This window comes from Toxorhynchites rutilus, chromosome 1 (genome assembly GCF_029784135.1).
Source record: "Toxorhynchites rutilus septentrionalis strain SRP chromosome 1, ASM2978413v1, whole genome shotgun sequence".
Taxonomy (NCBI): domain Eukaryota; kingdom Metazoa; phylum Arthropoda; class Insecta; order Diptera; family Culicidae; genus Toxorhynchites; species Toxorhynchites rutilus.
The window spans coordinates 93,547,007-93,569,035 of NC_073744.1; the positions used below are offsets into that span (position 1 = coordinate 93,547,007).

At 41.4% G+C, this 22,029-nt stretch overlaps 2 protein-coding genes and 1 long non-coding RNA gene across 4 annotated transcripts in view; 1 reads left to right on the top strand and 2 right to left on the bottom strand.

The window, feature by feature from the left end:
• Positions 1-22,029, bottom strand: part of LOC129765862 (homeobox protein homothorax-like) — a 191,980-nt gene that overhangs the window by 152,128 nt on the left and 17,823 nt on the right. The window lies entirely within an intron of this gene.
• LOC129765874 (uncharacterized) lies at positions 748-7,746 on the bottom strand. The gene is made up of 3 exons (XR_008741453.1): positions 7,683-7,746; positions 7,459-7,620; positions 748-1,418 (listed from the first exon to the last, which is right to left on the bottom strand). It is a non-coding gene; the product is annotated as an uncharacterized LOC129765874 (long non-coding RNA).
• On the top strand, positions 6,372-7,724 carry LOC129765856 (uncharacterized). Its single transcript, XM_055766296.1, has 2 exons — positions 6,372-7,503; positions 7,557-7,724. The coding sequence occupies exon 1, from the start codon at positions 6,414-6,416 to the stop codon at positions 7,281-7,283; it is 870 nt and encodes a 289-aa protein (XP_055622271.1). The 5' UTR covers positions 6,372-6,413; the 3' UTR covers positions 7,284-7,503; positions 7,557-7,724.

The window sequence follows — 22,029 nt, forward strand, 5'->3', positions numbered from 1 at the left end:
ATGACCGCAACACATCATTTGCGAATTCTGATGCTCAACACTACATATGTTCTTGCTGATGTTGTACAGCATTTACCGGGGCGTTAAGAGCAGCAGGCCATGAACGAATACGCCGCCCATTGCCCGGAAGCCACACAGAGAGAGGTTAGTACTCGAAGCCAGTCATGTTTCGCTTATCCTGTCACTCTTTCTGGCACTTATTTTCTGTTTAGTTTTACACCTTACATTATAACATTATTAAAATTAATTATTATAATTTGGATCAACAGGTACAATAATAACACTAATGATGCTTTAATACTAATTACACTAAGTAACTTCATTACAAACATTAGTGTCTGTAAATGCGGAATTGTAGCGTTTTCAGTGACTTGCATTATGAACATTATCACACTATCACATAGTGTATATGATATTTGATATTTGTTATGGTAAATGCCTGGTTTTTGGAACAAAATAGTGGCACCAGAAATAACCACCATTCATAGTTCATTATCTAGGAAATTTGATAAAATATCTGTTATAGATAGCAAATTAAAAAAGAATGTCCTTTTCAAATGATGGTTTACTTTTGAACACAGTTTGTGTGTAGTTTTCTCCGTATTTTTTTTGCGCATGATAATGTGTTCAATAAAATCTGTTAATCATCAGCAACTTTGAAGTCGGAAACTCTTGTCGTAATTCTTGAATGCCAGTTGCAACATTTGTTACAACCACTGGGCACTAACGACGGTCGGCTTACCGATGTGATGCGAGGAACCTTGCGCCGAAATGTCAACTGATTCAATGACTGACAGATGCGGACAGAGAGAGAGAGGAATTGTTATATTAAAAAGTGACATGCAAAATAAGAAACGTGCTTACTAAATCTAAAGTTATCTTTCCTAAAATTATATGCGATATCTTCTTAAAACTAGCTTACAATAACCTTATCCTATTGATTATATTTAAACCTACTGCTGAACATTGAAATTGCTATACAACTAGCATAAACTGAATTATGTAAGTAAAACCTAAAATCAACCATTCTTCACTTCACTAATTATCTGAATTAGTCAGCACATTCATTATCGCGGTCGCAGGATTTGACCATTGTTCGGTGCACTTGATGGGCTGAAACTAATTTTGTAAGTCTTGAAATATGATGCTGTTTGTTCATTTCAAATAAAAATATTATTTACAGTTTGAGCTGATTAAACCAAAACGAGCTGCTACAAAATTTAGTTGTTCTACTGTATATCCGAACAAATCTCAAAAAAATTATAACGAGATGACTGGAGAATGCAAGAAGTGCCACGGTCCGGACAATGACCAAATGGTAGCCTGTGATGAGTGTTCCAGTTGGTACCATTTCGCGTGTGTGGGTGAGTCCCCAGGGGTAGCGAAACGCCCATTCTGCTGCTCCGAATGCACGGAAGCTAGAAAGAAGAAAAACAAAAAGACAAGCAAAGTTGATTCAGCGAAGCTGTTGGAACCCAGAGATAAAAAAGCGGTATCATTAACTGGAGCTTCATCGAGCAAAAGCGTCACATCTAAAATACATGCTAGTGAGACTTGTCAAAAGAAAACGGCTAAACAGTCAAAACCCTTGGAGGAAAGTGATGCAAAATCCGTCGTAACCCATTCCAGTCGTACATCGCGATCACGATTGGAACTGGAATTTAATCGTATGGCGGAAGAGTTAGTTTTGCGAGAAAAGCAGCTACAGGATGAGAAAGCGATTAAGGATAAAAAGTTGGAAATCGATCGTTTCTTCCTTCAAAAGAAGTTGGCACAAGAAAAGGAGCTGAGAGAGAAGGAACTCGCTCAGGAGAAAGAACTACTTGAGCAGCAATTGAAGGACCATATCGAATTTCGAGACCGTCAACGCCTGCTGCGTGAAAGGTTTCAGAAAGAAAAATATGAAATTTTATCAGCCAATTTGGACGAGGAAGGGGCGGTTGGAGGCGATATTGGAGATACTCTACCGGGCGAAGATGAGGAACAAGATAATGAGCATAAGGTTCAAGACTGGTTAAATAAAGAAGGAAACCAGAAAATTCATAAGCGACATCCAAAGGTTCCTGAAGTGCCTTCCGTTGTTACGTCAAACCGAACCAAAGAATCATCCAAGATTTCGTGCAAAAGACGGGATGATTCAAGCAGTGACTCGTTGGAAGCAAGCAACTCGGAGGGAGAACAATTCGATCGTGAGTCTGACCACAGTAAAATCCCTGGCAGACATTATGGACCAACTAAGGCACAACGAGCAGCCCGCCAAATTCTTTCAAAAAGGCTTCCCATATTCACCGGAAAATTAGAGGAGTGGCCGCTGTTTTACAGCAGTTTTGTCAATTCTACAGAAGCGTGTGGATTTTCACACATTGAGAATTTAGTACGCTTGCAGGAATGCCTGAAAGGGCCCGCACTTGAGGCTGTTCGTAGTAGGCTGCTGCTACCACAGGCCGTACCTCGAGTTATTGAGACGCTCCGCATGCTATATGGACGTCCTGAGCAATTGATCCATACGCTCCTGAACAAGGTACGGAAAACAGATTCGCCGAGAGCGGATCGTTTGGAAACGTTTATTCCGTTCGGAATCGCAGTACAAGAACTTTGCGATTATTTGGAGGCTGCACGGTTCCATGATCACCTCGTTAACCCTCTGCTCATCCAAGAGCTGGTGGACAAACTCCCAGCACCCACTAAGCGAGAGTGGGTGCAGTTCAAACGTTTTGAAAAGCCTGTCACACTGCGCACATTTGCTCAGTTTACATCAAAATTAGTCGCCGAAGCTAGTGAAGTCACACTCGTAATGGATACAAAAACAAAATCCGCCAAGGGGAGAGGAAATGAAAAAGGATTTGTAAGCACGCATTCAGGTGAGCAAAGCGTGCCTTCTGTTAAACGTAGTAGCCAATGCCGAATATGTCAGAAGGGTGACCACCGGGTGCGAAATTGTGAAGATTACCGTCGTCTAAATCTAGCAGAACGTGTGAGGATCATGAATCAACAGAAGCTTTGTGAACGATGCTTAAACGAACATGAGGGTTGGTGCAGATTTAAAATTACTTGTAACGTCGGCGAATGTCGGCAGCACCACCATCCTCTGGTTCATCGAGAACGATCGTCTGGTTCATCGAATCACCATCCTGCTTTGGCACCGACTAATGGAATCAACTGTGCACATGTCAACACTTCAGTATCAATCATCTTCAGAATCGTTCCAGTTACATTATTCAATGGAACGAGGTCTTTGAACACGCTTGCATATTTGGACGAAGGATCATCACTTACTCTTATTGAGCAAAGCCTCATTCGTGATTTGAGAGCCAGTGGAATATCGCAACCTTTGAAACTTCGTTGGACCGGGAATATTGTTCGTCAAGAGCCCAACTCAGAATGTGTATCTTTGGAGATTAGTGGGTTGGACAAAGGTCAACGGTTTGACTTAAAGGAGGCGCATACCGTGGAGAGATTATGCCTACCCAAACAAAAAATCAACCTCCGTGAGATTATACGCCAACATCATCATTTGAACGGTGTGGATACAGCCGACCTAACTGGAGCTCAACCCAAACTCCTAATTGGACTAGATAATGCCTACCTACTAGCACCTTTGGAGTCCCGTGTAGGAAATCCAGATGAACCGATTGGCGTTAGATCGCATCTGGGATGGTCGGTCTATGGACCTAGGCAAACCACGACGTCAGATGCATATATCGGACATCATGATGAATGTTCCAATGAGGACCTGCATAAGCTGATGCGCAAATATTTCATGATCGAAGAACAGGAGGGAACAGTTCATCAACTTCCTGAATCTGATGTAGACCGCCGAGCTAGAGAAATCATGCAGAAGACGACTATTAAACTGGACGGTTTCTACGAAACGGGCCTAGTTTGGAGGTTGGACGATTTTTCATTCCCAGATAGTCTCCCGATGGCATTACAGCGACTTCGAAGCTTGGAACGCCGTCTGAATAAAAATCCGACATTAGACCAACGAGTTCGACAGCAGATCCAAGAATACCAGGACAAAAAATACATTCACAAGGTGACCGCCGAGGAATTAGCTAACGCGAATCCAGCTCGAGTGTGGTATTTACCCATCAATGTCGTTTTGAATCCCAAAAAACCGGATAAAGTACGATTGGTTTGGGACGCAGCTGCACAAGTGCAAGGAGTGTCTTTAAATTCCATGTTACTTGCTGGCCCTGATTTGTTGGTTCCACTGCCTGCAGTTCTTCAACCATTCAGGGAGCGAGAAGTCGGTTTCGGAGGTGATCTGAAAGAGATGTTTCACCGGTACAAAATTCGTGATGCCGACAAGCAAGCTCAGCGCTTCGTGTTCCGCACCAACCGCGAAGGACAACCGGAGATCTTCATCATGGATGTTGGAACGTTTGGCGCTTCTTGCTCCCCAGCATCGGCTCAATACATCAAGAACCACAACGCCTCCCAATACGCGGAACATTTTCCAGAGGCATCTCGTGCTATCATTCGTCAGCATTATGTTGATGATTACCTCGACAGTGCTGACACCGTCGAGGAGGCTGTGGAGCGCGCTAGACAGGTCCGATTTATTCATTCGCAAGCGGGGTTTATTGTCCATAAGTGGATTTCGAATTCACAAGTATTTCTCGAAGAAATTGGAGAACGTGAGTCGGTCGACAAGGTATCTCTCCATCTAGACGAAGAAGCTGTGGAACGTGTTCTAGGGCTTATCTGGTGGCCCAAGGAAGATGTCTTCATGTTCTCAACCGCTGTACGAGAAAATCTATCCCCGTATCTACTTGCTTCGGATAGACCAACGAAGAGAATAGCGCTCAGTTGCATTATGAGCCTTTTCGACCCTTTGGCTTGCTAGCACCCTTCACCCTACATGGAAAAATATTATTACAGGATCTGTGGAGGAGCGGCTGCGGATGGGACCAGCATATTAATGACGATTGCTTCGAAAAATGGACGTGGTGGAGAAAGTCACTCTCAGGAGTTGAGAAGCTGAAGATACCTCGATGCTATTTTAAAAGGAGCTCCACCGTCAGCTTACGATACCGTACAACTTCACGTTTTCTGTGACGCCAGCTCACAAGCATATGGTTGCGCTGCATACTTCCGTTTAGAAACACGTTTTGGGATCGTTTGCAGTTTGGTGATGGCTAAAACCAAAGTAGCTCCCCTGAAGCAACTTTCAATTCCTCGAATGGAGCTTCAGGCAGCTGTTCTTGGGGCTCGATTGTCGAATACGGTTGTTGCAAACCATAAAATAAAAATCTCGAAACGCATACTCTGGTCGGATTCTAAAACTGTGCTATCCTGGATTCAGTCCGATCAAAGGAGATATAAACCTTTCGTCGGATTCAGGATTGGAGAAATTCTGCAAGAAACATCCGTTGACGAATGGCGGTACATACGAACAAAGATGAACATTGCAGATATAATTACCAAAAAACGGAAAGAAAGTACTTTAACCTCAGACGGAGCGTGGTTTCGTGGACCGAAAATATTGTACTCACCAGAAGCAAACTGGACAACAATAAACGAATTATCACCAGATACACCAGAGGAGCTACGCGCATGTCATCTGTTCCACGGAGCAGAACTGAGTTTGGGATCAATTATCGATGTCACTCGTATATCTCGGTGGAACGTACTGCTTAGAACAGTAGCATGCGTCCTTCGATTCATCTCCAACTGCAGATTGAAACAGCTGGGGAAACCGCTTGAAGCTGTACCAACCACTGAAAATGTCAGTAAATTTATACGACGAACTGAAAGTTCTATCATCATGCCCCTGAAGCAGGAAGAATATGAGGTTGCCGAAAATATCCTGTGGAAATTAGCCCAACGCGATGTATTTGGAGACGAAATCACAACGCTGCTTCGGAATCAACAGTCACCAAAAGAGGACTGGATGACGATTGAGAAGAAGAGTACCTTATTTAAACTTGGTCCCTTCTTAGACGAACATCAGGTTCTACGAGTGGATGGACGCTTAAGTGAGGCTGAACATATTCCGTACGATACACGATTTCCAATAATTCTGCCCAAAGACCACCCAGTGACCAATCGCTTATTGGAACATTATCACCAACTTTTTGGTCACGCTTATAAGGATACAGTTGTCGCCGAGATACGTCGACGATTCTACATTCCCAAAATACGAACGTGCGTTGCGAAGATCATTGGGAGTTGCCAATCGTGTAAAGTAAGGAAGACTAAACCGCAAACACCTAGGATGGCACCACTCCCTGTTGAGAGAATAACACCATTCGTACGACCCTTCAGCTATGTAGGGATTGATTATTTTGGCCCTTGAGGTGGTGGTTGGTAGGCATCTGGAAAAAAGGTGGATAGTCCTCTTCACATGTTTTTCAGTACGCGCAGTTCATTTAGAAGTGGCATACAAGCTAGATACTGCATCGTGCATAATGGCTATTCGACGATTTGTGCTACGGCGAGGACCTCCAATCACCATCTTTTCAGATAACGGGTCTAACCTCAAGGCGGCCAACAAGGAGCTCCAAGAGCAGATAAAACGAATAGATTTGGCCTCCGCGAACGTGTTCACCAACGCTCGTACAAGTTGGAGATTCTCGCCACCCTCTGCGCCTAACATGGGGGGCGTTTGGGAGCGCATGGTGCGCTCCGTTAAGCAGGTGATGTCGGAACTGAACGTCGGAAGAAGGATGAACGATGAGATTTTGTTGACAGTGATTGCTGAGGCAGAGGAAATAGTCAACTCGAGACCTCTAGTGTATACGTCTCAGGACTCGGAGTCTGCAGAAACACTTACACCCAACAGTTACCTCAGAGGAATTACGTCGTGCTTACAAAATCCTGCCATCCCTCCAACGGACCAAGCGGAAGCTCTTCGGAACTCGTACAAGCGCTCGCAGTTCATTGCTGATGGACTCTGGGAAAGATGGATCAAGGAATATTTGCCTACTCTGAACTATCGCAGTAAGTGGTTAGAAGAGCATAAACCCTTAGAACCAGGGGATCTCGTATTCATCGTTGACGATCATGGAAGGAATGGATGGATACGCGGTAAAATTGAAACAGTCATCATCGGTAAAGACAAACGGATCAGGCAGGCTATGGTACGTACAGCACAAGGTCTATATCGTCGTCCAGTGAACAAGCTGGCAGTGATTGAGGTGGCATCTTCTTGTAAATCTGTTCCTGAAGCTAGTTCCGGACAAGGTTTACGGGCCGGGGAACTGTTACAACCACTGGGCACTAACGACGGTCGGCTTACCGATGTGATGCGAGGAACCTTGCGCCGAAATGTCAACTGATTCAATGACTGACAGATGCGGACAGAGAGAGAGAGGAATTGTTATATTAAAAAGTGACATGCAAAATAAGAAACGTGCTTACTAAATCTAAAGTTATCTTTCCTAAAATTATATGCGATATCTTCTTAAAACTAGCTTACAATAACCTTATCCTATTGATTATATTTAAACCTACTGCTGAACATTGAAATTGCTATACAACTAGCATAAACTGAATTATGTAAGTAAAACCTAAAATCAACCATTCTTCACTTCACTAATTATCTGAATTAGTCAGCACATTCATTATCGCGGTCGCAGGATTTGACCATTGTTCGGTGCACTTGATGGGCTGAAACTAATTTTGTAAGTCTTGAAATATGATGCTGTTTGTTCATTTCAAATAAAAATATTATTTACAGTTTGAGCTGATTAAACCAAAACGAGCTGCTACAAAATTTAGTTGTTCTACTGTATATCCGAACAACATTTTTTTAAAGGGATGAAATATGAATGAGGTATACTTTTGTGGAATCTGTGACGGAAAGTCTTTTCTAGGCCGATGTCACCCACAACGGTTTACTTGGAGCAGACTTTTTTGAAACTCACGCGTAAAGCTCTGCCAATTTAGGAACGGTAGGTTTCTTTGTTCAGTACAGTGGTCGGTTTTGGAAACTTTGACAGCAGTTTGTTTATGAAATCTTTCTTTTGAAATTCCGTGTAAAAAAAATTGAAAAAAGATGGTGTTTTCTTAAATTGTCCCACTATGGAAAAAATAAAAGAATTAGCTCTGCACAATAGTTGGGAAAATCCGACAAAGTACGTGTACCAGAATCGCAAAGGAATTGAAAATGACCAAAACAGTGCTAAAGCATTTCAAGAAATGCGTATGTTTCCCGGAAGACTCAATCAAGACTTCGAAGCGGAATAATGGACAGAAAACTGCACCACCTTTTCTCGCATTGCAAAAAAATCCTTAGTGATAAGAAATTGGGATCAAGAAAAGATCGTGAAAACTAGAGTTTTTCGCCAATAAGTACAAATGGTGGTGCATATTTTACCCAAATCAGACAATTCGAAACATTCTGAATAAGTGACGAAAACCTTTTCGTCAACCTAATAAGAACTGTATCGAAAAGTAATTAGCAAAGTGTGCTACCTTCAACCAAATCGCAAAACGGTTTCAAGTGCGCCACACAAGAGTGGAAAATATCATACAAAAGTATGACAACGAGTTCTCCTTGAATGCTATGCCTAGATCCGGTAGAAAACCTGGTTCCAGTCAGCCCATGTTGGATCGTACAGTAGTAACTTACATCAAACGACACCGATCGGTATCAACGCGTGATTTGGCCAAAAAGTTTAAAACCAGAATGATTCAAAGAATCAAGACCAGGAACTCCTTGAAGACATACAAAAAGCGGAAGGTGCCTAAGAAAAGGGAACGAAAACTATATAACCGGCTACTGGACAACAGCAACTAGTGCATCCTGATGGACGACGAAAAATACGTCAAACAAGATTCAAGAACGCTTCCAGGGCCGCAATTCTACACGAAATCGGCGGAGGAGGAGGTGGACGATGCTGAATATTGGAGAGAGGACGATGCTGGAAAAATTAGTAGAGAAGGTTCTAATATGGCAAGCTATTTGCACTTGTGGTCTGCGGTCTCCTATTTTCTTCACAAAAGATATAATCAATGCTCAAATTTACAAAGGTGAATGCATGAAGAAAATATTACTGGCCTTCTATAAAAAGCATCAGTCTACCTCTCTCTTCTGGCCGGATTTGGCATCTGCACCTTACCCTAGGCCAGTATTACAGTGGCTCTCAGACAATAATATCCAATTCGTCGAAAAAAACATCAATCCACCAAATTGTCCAGAGCTCCGACCTATTGAACGTTACTGGGTTAAGGATCTTCAAGAAGGAGGAAACAGTTTCCCAAACCATGGAGGAATTCAGAAATAAATTGGATAGCAGCATCCAGGAAATTCACAACAGCATTTTAGTTGAAACAGAGTCGAATTTAATTGTGTACATGTTACATATTCATGGTATCTATGGCGTAAGAGTATTCCTTCTGTTCCATTAAATATGGTACATTACACAGTGGTCATTTAGACGTAAGAGTATTCTTCCTGTTCTTCCACTGTTCATTTAGGCCGGACAGCGGAAACAGTTAATATGATCATTGTTGTGTTATTAACACAGCACAACAGCCCGCTGTTGCTTGCAGAGCAGAGCAGTTCCAAGCATAGCTTGTATGGATGAAGAGAGGCCAGAAATCCAACTGTGAATCGATCTCCATCGCTGATGAAGATTGTGTGTACGTAATTATTCCATAACAACACAAAGATAGTCAATTGAGGGTCCTGAGTTTTGAACTCACGATCGATGACGAAATATTGTCTGATGAGACGATCAGTTTGTTTCGTTCCATTTCTTGTCTTATTATGAAGAACGGAGGTCAATGTTTACGTTGTGAGTATTTCGCTATCCTCTATAAATTAGAGCAAAGAAAGCATCACCACTTGTTGCAAAATAGCCATATTAGAGAAATAACATTTGATTTTAAATATAAAATTTATTTATTGATCAAAAAGTGATTGACGGATTTTACAAATAAATTTCATTAGCTATATTCAAGGCAGGTAATGTAGAAAAGTCATCATTTGAGCTTGCATTGATCTCATGGATTTTGCCGAGAGACATAATAATCGGCTTTGGGCTCTTCCCCGAAAGCCGATAGTTCCAAAGGTTGTTCCACTGTGTGTGAGTAATATACTCTGTGCGCTGATAGTGAAACTGTTCCATACAAAATCTGCTTAACCAACTTATTCGACTCGGAGCCCAGCGAAGTTCTGCTATTTCGAAGCATTCATCCGTTCTATAGATAGCCAATATGTATACATGAGACGCAGTTTGGACGGGCTGTGTCCACTAGCGAGCCGGACGGCGGACAAGCAAGCACCACGACGTATCGGTATCGTGACCTACGGAGTCATCTGTATCTCACTCGTTTGGTCAGCTCGTTTCTCGTCGACTTCCCTCCTCCGTCACTCCGGTGCACTCCGATTGCTGCGGGGTGCAGAAATTGATGACGGATAGAAATGATGCGCCGATAATATTCATCCGATAATCTGTGTCCATCAGATATAGCTTTGCGTGCATCATATTTATGAATATCGAAGCTTATTCAATCACGCCAATAGGTCGGAGCTATTCCATCGCAGTTTGCCAATGTTTTAACCCGAGGATATGCCCTTTCCGTCAATCAGGATGAAGCGGTGAGTCGAACGGAACCCTTGGCGTGTACATAAAAATTGATAAAACCATTTTACAACTCATTAATTTTGCATTCGGAAACGTGTGGGAGTGTGCATGTGGTCACATAACACGGTGAAATTTCACTGTGGTAGGAAATGCAGTCAACGTTTCGCGTCCTTCCCTCCATAAGGTCATCCCGTTTAATGAAACTATTTCCTCCCAAAACAATTCGAATGCTGCACAACTGTTGGGTGAGTAATGATTGGGGAAATTGGAAGAATGTTGATCAGGATGTATGTTTTGAACAGAAACCTCTGATATTGAGGGAGCCATTGTGCGCCCATTTGTCGATTGAAAACAAATGAAAAGTATGCAACCGAGCATTTTACACTTTGCAAATTAAACATCGGAGAATTTTAAACTTTAATTTTATGGAACATGCAAAACATAACAGAAAGAATGCCATGAACTATATGTTGGAAGTCATTCTAAGACTTTTTTCTAAATGAAACCAATATGCCTGAAATGACCACATATATATTCATATTGTATGTATGTATATATAAAAACGAATTTTTAAAAGCACTTTATAGTGGTACTACTGATCTGAATTCGGATGGCACACCTTTCAATGAAACTTGATAAAACTTTTGCTGAAAGCTTTTACTGGATTTACTAACGAATCATGAAATTGTTTATTACGTACTAAAGTCACGAGTGGTATCGAAACATGTGTCAACTGTTGGGTCTCACTATTGACGAATATATTCGGTAAATCACCCTTGGTTTTAGTTCTCACTGTATTACCACAAGCTCGAAAAGCATTGGGGGCTTTTGAGATCGCGCTCTCCGGATGGTCATTCAAATTTAGCTTTCGGTCAAGGAGAACACCTAGTCATGTGTGCGTTTGTTAAATTGCTTGGCCAGCTCCCATCCTAAGGAATGCAATCTTATACTTTCTTTTTCTGGTAAATGGAACTTTAACTGTTTTTTGAAGGTTTAATGCTGGGTCCTTCTTCCAAGTTATATTATTTATATATTTGGGATTGTTTGCATTCTAAAGGGTGTGTCACATCAAATTGCATCACGGAAAAAACGCTGTAGAAATTCGCCCAGTAGACCGATCCTTTTGAAAATTTTAGACAGTAAAATAAAAACTATTAAACAACTTTTGGCATTTTCCATTTTTCATACTTCGAGCCCAAGCCCGTATGCTCGTACCTTCCTCTTTACCCCGTCCATAAGGTTCTGTACAACGTCAAGTTGTAGTTTTTTTTGAACAGAAATCCATTTTCTCTTGAAGTCCGCCTCCGATTTGACAACTTTTGGGTTCTTCCGGAGGGCCTGCTTCATAATCGCCCAATATTTCTCTATTGGGCGAAGCTCCGACGCGTTGGGCGGGTTCATTTCCTTTGGTACGAAGGTGACCCCGTTGGCTTCGTACCACTCCAACACGTCCTTTGAATAGTGGCACGAAGCGAGATCCGGCCAGAAGATGGTCGGGCCCTCGTGCTGCTTCAATAGTGGTAGTAAGCGCTTCTGTAGGCACTCCTTAAGGCAAACCTGCCCGTTTACCGTGCCGGTCATCACGAAGGGGGCGCTCCGCTTTCCGCAAGAGCAGATCGCTTGCCACACCATGTACTTTTTGGCAAACTTGGATAGTTTCTGTATGAGAATCTCCTCCGGAACGCTGAATTTGTCCTCTGCGGAGAAGAACAACAGGCCCGGCAGCTGACGAAAGCCCGCTTTGACGTAGGTTTCGTCGTCCATTACCAGGCAATGCGGATTCGTCAGCATTTCGGTGTACAGCTTCCGGGCTCGCGTCTTCCCCACCATGTTTTGCCTTTCGTCGCGGTTAGGAGCCTTCTGAACCTTGTATGTACGCAGGCCCTCCCGCTGCTTGGTCCGCTGGACGAATGAACTTGACAAATTCAGCTTATTGGCGACATCCCGGACCGAACTTCTCGGATCACGTCTAAACTGCTTAACTACGCGCTTGTGATCTTTTTCACTGACGGAGCATCCATTTTTGCCGTTCTTCACCTTCCGGTCAATGGTTAGGTTCTCGAAGTATCGTTTTAGTACTCTGCTGACCGTGGATTGGACGATTCCCAGCATCTTCCCGATGTCCCGATGTGACAACTCCGGATTCTCGAAATGAGTGTACAGGATTAATTCACGACGCTCTTTTTCGTTTGACGACATTTTTCCAAATTTACGAAAATTGACAGTGAAGCATGGCCAACATGATCTATACACTCTTATCTGATTTTAAAGCGAAAGCTGAAGATATAATTCCTAAAAATTAAATTTCTACAGCGTTTTATCCGTGATGCAATTTGATGTGACACACCCTTTATTGGAGAGAGTACACTCATATTTTTCGCTTGCTGAAATAGTTATCTTATCAACGAATCCAATGGCATCGTATCCTACGTCAATCGAGTTCTTAAGAAGATCAACGACAACTAGAGATCATAGCAAAGAAGATATGAAACGATATGGCTGTTATGAAACGGTTGGTTAGTATAACATGTATCCAGCTGACGCCACATTTTTAGTAGCATTACTTATATAGTTGTCGGTGTTGTCAAATACACTCTGTGAATGAGATCATCAATCAAATTCATATAATTTGGCTATCATATTTTATACTGCAATTATAAAATATGAAGGCTTTTTCGAAGCAACAATGCTAAATCAAAGTCTCGCAGCCATCATTATCCAGTATGGCGTCTAACAACCTCAAAATCCTTCTTTGGAATGCTCGCTCAGTAAGAGCGAAAAAGACCGAATTGACTGACTTTCTTCGGCATAGGCATCATCAAAGAAACGCGCCTATTTGCAGATAAACCATACTCGATTAGAGACTGCACAACAATTCGTTTAGATCGATCCCACTCTATTGGAGGAGGATTGGCTCTGATTGTGAAAATGGGATTGAAATTAACTCACTTCAACATCAAAACACCAAGATCATCTGAGCTTTAGCGATTGAGCTCCATCTATCCAGTGGAACTATCAAAATCGTAGCAGTAGCACCACATCATTGCACAGACATCAGTGGAGATTCCAGAGTATTTTAAAACGATTTGGCAAAACTCACCAAAAGTCATGGAATATTCATCTTTGGCAACATTGCTATAGATTCTCAAACTAGATATTTAATACTATTGAAAAACTTAACCAGACGCCAGTTCCAAAGGTCTGGAGAGCTGGTCGGGGTTCTGCCAAAACGAACCAAGTGCCATTTTTTTTTTTGCAAAAATGAGTGACTTAACAGTCATCCACAATGAGCGCGATTTTTTTTTCTTCAAAAACGATTTTTATTCGTCGACCAATCAGAGCAAAGCGCAAAATCACCCATGACAGTGCGAAAAAAGATAGAACTCTCCAAGCTTTGGCTGCAAAAATCGCGTTGCTTTGACAGGAAACACTACATACATCAGACGGGTGGAACAAGATATGTTAGATGGGTGGAACGATATATCAAAAATGTTCAGCACTATACATATGAAACGCTTCATCAAGTGAGAGCTGAATCGATCACCTATTGCAAGCTTATTACTGCATAATCATAATTATTTTTATACATTTTTGTTAATATTCGATTGAATTTGTTAGTTTTTCAATTCTTAATTAGAAAAAAAATTTATACTTGCATTAATACTTCTAGCGATATGATTTTGTTCCACCAATCTAGTACGATCTTGTCCATAACAAATAATGGTATGATTAGGGGGATGCAGGTTTGACAGACAGATTATCGCGCGATATCGCGCACCATTCTGAAAAATATCGCGAGTGAGTATATCGCATGCGATTAAAAGCCTGCATTGTAAAGGAAGCATTACACCACTGGATGCAGAAAATGACAATCTATCGACTATAAAATTATCGTGTCATTCGGACAGCTGACAACAGCGCCAAAACAGAAAGTTCTGTGTAGCAGGCTGTGAAAAAAAAATCCATTCGAAAAATCAAAATTTCTCCAAAGTCGTGGAAAGTCTTGGAAAACATTCTAAACCTTTTTGAGAATGGCAAAAGTCGACAAATCAAAGCCGGTATTTGCTTTGGCTTTGACCTCTAAAATCTGATGGAAGTAATTTGCTTATTACACCTTTGAAAAAGCAAACGCCATCGGTGATCTTTTATTTTTTGTGTGCAAAATCTCGAGGGCAAATTGTCCACAGTACCTCAAGATCAGAAAGTAAGAAGAAATAAGCTCAGCTATAAGATTAACTGGAAACATGAAGACCCCCGCGTTTTACGATATATTTGATACTGTGCTGGAACAAATGAGTGACAAAGTATACTCGTTCCTGTCCAACATATTCAATAGTTGTTTGGAATTACACTACTTCCCTTCGATTTAGAAAACAGCTAAGATTATACCAATTCTCAAACCCGGGAAGACCCAACAACTGCATCAAGTTACAGACCTATTAGTCTGCTTCCAGCTTTGAGCAAAATTCTTGAACGACTTTTGTTGGACAGATTGACGGAGTATTTTATCAGAAACAATACTGCCAGAGCAGTTTGGCTTTAGAGAAGGACACTCATCAACTAGTGAGAATATTAAATAGAATTAATAGAAAAAACGGTATCAAAGTCTGCCGCAAATGGCAATACTTGATGTCGAAAAGGCCTTTGAGACAGTACTTTCAGGGTGTTCTTGGGGAATGTGAAATTGAACATCTTTCAGATTCCAGCAGGAGTTCCGCAAAGTAGCTTGCTAGGTCCGATATTGTATAACACTTACACCTCTTACATCCCACCTGTAAGGTCTTACCTCTAACCGAAAATAAAGAATAGCATACTTGCTTATGAGAACATTGATACTTTGACAGACGGAACGGAGACATTGGGAGGACGGGAGATAGAGTTCGGAGTATCGGTCGATAGCGATGAGGGCTGGAGAAAAATATAATAGAAAGTAATAATAAACAAGAATATGGAAAACCTATCCCTTGGATCATGATCAGGACACTACACCATCCTTACCGGATGGTTGTATCCTGTCACTTTTTGCAGATAATATGGCAATCATGGTGAAGGGTAGGATACCAAGAGAACTCAAAAACAAACTCCAGCGATGTTCTTCTCAAATTTATGTTGGAGTGGAGAATGAAAATTAATTCGTAAAAACTCAAGCGGTGATTTTTCTGCACAGACAGTTCACCTAACTGTTTCCTCCCGATGATTGCACGCTTACGGTTATGGACACTAAAATTAGATGGCATCCTGAGGTTAAATATTTGAAGGTAACTTGGTAACTACATTTTGTTTTGGCTTGATCAGCGTGGGATCGGAACAGAAGCCTTGTGGTATACTGATCAAATGTCTATATAGAACCTGTAATAACATATGCTTGTGCTCCCTTGGCCGAGTGGTTAGCGTCATAACTAACATGCCGGGTGTTCGGGTTCGATTCCCGTTCTGGTCGGGGGAATTTTTCGTCAAAGAAATTTCCTCCGACTTGCACTGTGATCACGCGTATTCTAGAACTTGCCACTCAGAATGCATTCAAGGCGTGTTATTTGGCATAGAAATCTCAACTAAGTACTAATAAAAATGACGCAAGTAATACTACGTTGAGACGGCGAAGTTCCTCTAGGAACGTTAGTGCCATTGAAGAAGAAGAAGAATAACATATGCTTCGCCAGTTTGGGAATCATGAGCAATGGTGCTAAATAACAAGCTTAGAGTATCTCAAAACAAATTACTTAGAATGATCACATATGCTCCATTCTATATTCTATACAAACATTCAATGTAAATATTGTAAATGAAACACAAGCTGAAATTGACTTGACTTGATCAAAGTCTACCATAGTATATAAAAAATAGTTTCTAATGTACTGTCTTCAATAGGTATCATCAGCATAATACTAAACATAATACAAAACCATTAATGAAAAATTATTCAAAAACGATGGAAATATAGTGCATATAGCTACTATCGTGTTATAACAACAATACGTTCCACTACAACCCGGCACTGGTACGCAGGCAGGTGATTGAGAACCAAAACACTCGATGGGCTCTGTGCTAGTCTGCCGAAAAATGATTAATTTGTCCGCTGCCAAAAATAGCCTTGAAGTGTCAAACGAGAAAAATATTGCTAATTTTATGAAAACGCAACAGGCGCAATTTCAACTCCAAACAACACAGTGAGCAAGAGAGAGAGCGAGAGTGAGCGATGGGAGCCTGGACCCATGCGAAATAATCTAGCCGGCTCGTGTACCGCGTGTGTAGTGATTCCTCCCTAACGAATACCACGTGCGTCAACCGGCGGCCAAAAGGCAATCGAGCTGTCCCGCCGTTTTGAATTTTGAAGAACCAAAACCATATGAAGGCGCATGAATATTTCTCCCCCTGCGCTGAAGGCAAAACAACGGAAAAACATCCCCTCAGATATGGAACGGAGCTCGCTGCGGAATGTGTGTGTTGGTAGTGTATGCCTCTAATACCGTAAACATGTGATTGCGTTCACTGGTGTAAGTAACCAGCCGGAATGGTATTCTGGCAAAGAGGGAAATTGTGTCCTGATATTACACAATACGCCACACCCTGGCATTGTATTTGTGACAAAGCCTACGACTGGCCACATATCCGCTCGCGGGAAATCATCTACACAGTGCAGAAAACTGTACCCCGAATGGTAGAACACATATTGATACCAGCCACCGAAACCAACTATAACCAGGCTTTGCTTGTATCGAAGTCGTAAGTTATTGTCCTTATGATGCTTCAAAGCCGGACTGGACTGTCAAGGTTAACTGCTCTAATTTTTATTGTTCAATTATGACTGTCAGTTCACGCTTTTCTAGGTGAATATTCGCTTTACGGTGATCCCAATGTTGGGATTTATTTCAATACTTGAAACTTGGAACCTAGCGAAATTTAGTAAACATAGTAATGCTCCTTATTCCGGAGTTGACACAGTCTTCCGTATAAAAACCACATTCTTTCTGCAATCGAAAGAATTTATGACCAGAACATCATCAGAATAACGTTTCACTGGGTTCAGAAAAAATAGAAGAGTTTGGGTACAGTCGTTTTCCCCCGAAAAATTTTGCACCAAATTTGAGTTAAGTGATTTTCAATTTCACTAATATATTGGTGATATCGAGCTAACTTTGATTTTGTACTCTCTTGTACTATACATGGCTTACTGCGATTGGTTCAGACTTCCTACTGCGTATGTTCAGTCAGAAAATTGTGACAGCCGACGCGTCTCACAGAAGTTGGCTTGATATATTATTTAAATGAACAATTTCGAGTATATTTTGTTCTTGTGTACCACACATCGGGTGTTATGAGATAAGGTGGCCCAAGGTGTTTTTCATAATGTGATTCTGAAGTCTTAGAAGAGAGACTGGCGAATCAAATGAAATACATATTCGAAATAATTATGAAACCCCCGATGAGCGGAATACTGCGTGAAGCTGGACCACCCGCCGATCATCTTTTTACCTCATATTTGTATCCCCCCTGAATGTGAAGTTTGGAAGTTATGGCAGAATTGAAGGCATGTTTTTGTAACTTGTTTTCGTTCTGGCGGGTTCATCGTTTCCTATGAAAAAAAAAATGTTTTTGGACTTAGTTTATAGTAATGCAGAATGTGTCTGGAATTCGGCAAACGAGTCTTGTCAGAGTTGGCATGTTTCGTTATGGTTTTTGGGTGGTTAGAATGAAAATCTCGAATTCCATCGCGAGCGCTTGGAAGTGCAAGCAATTTTATCGATTTTACGTCTGTTACGTAGTGCTCCCGTGGCCGAGTGGTTAGCGTCATAACTAACATGCCGGGTGTTCGGGTTCGATTCCCGTTCTGGTCGGGGGAATTTTTCGTCAAAGAAATTTCCTCCGACTTGCACTGTGATCACGCGTATTCTAGAGCTTGCCACTCAGAATGCATTCAAGGCGTGTTATTTGGCATAGAAATCTCAACTAAGTACTAATAAAAATGGCGCAAGTAATACTACGTTGAGACGGCGAAGTTCCTCTAGGAACGTTAGTGCCATTTTTAATTTTTTAATAACGTCTGCTTTCCGATGAAGGAAATACTTTTGAAAATTTTATCAGCTTTGTTACAAAACCATGATACAGACGGGAAACTATTTACTATATTGAAACCGTGTATAATGTTTATATTTAGAATGTGAGTTGGAATCATATTGCACCGAAGGCAAACATACCACAAACACCACATACATGCAGATATACCATATATGAGTATCCGTTGTTCGGAAAACAGGAAAAAAATGACTGCGAAGGAAAACATTTTCCACCATCGAGAGAGATTCGTTAGTACAAAAATGCGGTGCCTTTTGGTTGGTATAGCAAATGCTGTTGCTTTTAATGTACCCTTAGAGCAGAGCTAGTTGGAAACAAAAAATATAGAAACATGAAGTAAAGAGATTGAAGTTGAACAGAAAAAAGGTATCGGGTCGGTGGAGATGATGCTTTTCAGAACGACCGTGGTCAAAGTCGGAGTTTGTCTGGCAAGGCTCACTAGGAATGGTAACAGAGTGAGTGTGGGTGGTAGAGAATGTGCTAGACAGAGAGAAAACGAGAAATGTTGAAGGAATGAATGTCGAGCTTGACCGATTTCGGGAGGTATGAATTCGAGAAGCAGCCTGAAGTAAATCCCCATAATAGCGCGTTCGGTGGAGAACGAAATAAATAGGAGGAAAAATATACCACTCACTATCGCACGTCGTAGATGTATAAATAAGACAAATTTCCTGCACAAGGAAATAAGTTTACTACTGCTGCTGCTGCTGTTCGTGTATATACACATACATAGACTGCGAAGGAATAAAAGGGTGGTTTTATGCGATTGGTTTTTACATAGCGCAGACTCTCAGTTTCACGAATCCCAAACTCGGAAGATGATTTCGTTTCATGGCATGTTTCGTTCTCGTTTCATGTTGGAACACACCCGTCAAGGCGAAAGCGATGGAAACAGTGAACATAGCGAAAAAATCTTCTGAGCTACCCTTTCCTTAACAGTCCGGCCAGCTCCGGTATTGAGCTCGGGAAAGCTACCACCCCTTGGCTCCTGGATTGTTTTTCTCGTTTTCCATGCTGCTTTTTTGCTACTCGCCGTCGACAGCATATACTCGTTCCATCATACTGCCAGATTTGCGAGATGGAGACTTTTCTGTAGGGTTGTCTTTTTCTCTCCGTCAGCAGCGCTGTGCTGATACGAAGAGTTTTCTTCTGCATCCGCTGCTCTCCGCCTTGATATTGATTCCATATTAATATAAAGATAGTTTAAAGCGCTTTCTTTAGTTTTTCCTCCCATTGGTCGTGTCCCCTCAGTTTGGATTGCATTTATCTCCCCAGATTGTTTTTTATCGGAAAATAGCAACAACAAAAAAATGATAATTTTTTTCCATCAAATTGGTTGCTGTATTTCGGATGATATTATTGGAAAAGTTAGTTTTCGGATAAAATATTGATGCGTTGAAAATGTCTGATCGGAGTAGTTATCAAATAACTGTTTCTATATTGTAGCTCATGATTTTGAAGCTTGCTCTTTTTCATATACTTGATAATTAAATCCCAATAAATTTTAGATTACTTATGTGTAAGCAAATTATTAAGATGTTCTGCGTTTGACAGCTCAGAAACGGGCACTGCATGTTATGAACCTAGTATTCGTCTGAAAAGTTCATAAGGTTGACGTCTAGATGGCGCCTCTTGCAAAAATCTACTTGACTATCACAAAGCACCATCTTTCAATGGATACGTGTCAAAATTTGACAGCAATCGATCGATTGGTTCGTGAGTTACAGCATTAAGAGTGAAGAAACTTTTGTTATTGTGAATAAAATGGAAAAATCACAAATCAATGAGGAGGCGATCTGGCGTAGTGGTAACATCCATGCCTCTCATGCTAAAGGTCACGAGTTCAATTCTCACTCCCGACATTCTTCCAAAAATGGAAGTAAAAGTGACGAACCAGCCAAATGAGTTGAAAATCACTATAATACAGATAAAAAAAAAAACAAATCAATGAAAACGATGGTAAAATTGCATGAATTGGGCTTCGAATTGCTTCTGCATCCACTGTATTCTCCAGATCTGGCCCCAGCGACTGTTTTCTGTTCGCAGCCCTGAAGGGAACGCTCGCTGGCAACGAATTCAAGACCGATGATGAAGTGATTACCGAAACTGAGGCCTATTTTGAGGAAAACCCGAAAGAGTACTATAAAAATTGTATGAAGTTTCAAGATCGCTATAATCGCTGTATCACCCTCGAAGGCAATTTGTAATTTTTGTATCAAGAGAGATCACGAGAGAAGAGTCTACCTGTACGATCATACAGCCACAGCTCTAGTATCTTCACTAGTCACAATACACAATTGTCAGTGTGAATGTTTTTTCTGCTTTACGTCATGTGCTCTTTCATTTTTCAGAAATCAATCGATCACATGAATAAAGCTACGATCTAGCTCCATCGGATTTGTCGGATATATCATATCACGTTTAGGAGAACCGAAAAATATCCTGAGACGGCGAATTGCTAGCATTATTGCATAAAAACATAGTTGGAAAGTATGGATACCTTTCATTGAGCTAGGATTAATCAAAGCAGTTGTTTTCAAACAACTGAATTGTCCGAAATTGTCAGTATCAACGCTGTCATTAAAGCTTTTATTGAGTTTTTGGATCAAGTTAGAGCTATTTCAAAACAAGTATATACAATCACAGTAGGCATTGGATGTCAGGAGAAGTTCATATGTTTCCATCATGATTTCGTCGGAATAAGCGCGTCGCGATCCGACAATCTCAGCCTCGAAAGATAGTAAAAATTCTGAATTTTCACAAATCCATATTGTGTGATGTTCTGAAATGGTTCGGGAAAAGTTTCACCAATCCGGTAAAGTCAGCGAATCCTAAGACACCTGCGAAAGCAGTGGGTCTATTTGTTTTGCGAAATACAATCATCGAGCGAAACGGCGAAAAAAGTATCCTAGTGTTGGCAGAAAAGGCAGGAAAGATATCATCCTTCGCAGAAAAGCCTCTGTTTTTAAGAGTGTTATCATGTTATCAGAGTGGACGGCGCCAGTGGTTGTATGGTTAGCGTAACAGCCTCACAATCCGATCGGCCTGGGTTCAATCCCAGCTGGCGTCGTTGAGATTTTCTGAGGCGAAAAATCTCTGGTTACGTCTTCCTTCGGAGCGGAAGTAAAAGAAGTTGGCCCGGCTCATGAGTTGTTGAGTCTGATAGGTAGGAACAGGTGGAGTCGCCTCCCTGATGTCGGTGATTGGCACTAAAGTGGCGGAAATAGGCCGACGAAAAATAAGCGAAGATAAAAAAAAAAAAAAAAAAAAATCATGTTATCAGTTATCCCGCATTCTCTCGGACTGATTGTCAGCTTGTTATTGTACCCAAAAAATCCCAAACGATGCCAAGCAGGGATTGAACCAAGGCCAGCTGGGTAGTAAAACTGTTCCACATAACCACGGTATCCACACAACC

What these genes read in the sequence shown, in the direction of transcription:
- LOC129765856 (XM_055766296.1), top strand. Translation starts at nt 6,414, where the DNA reads ATGGCTATTCGACGATTTGTGCTACGGCGAGGACCTCCAATCACCATC.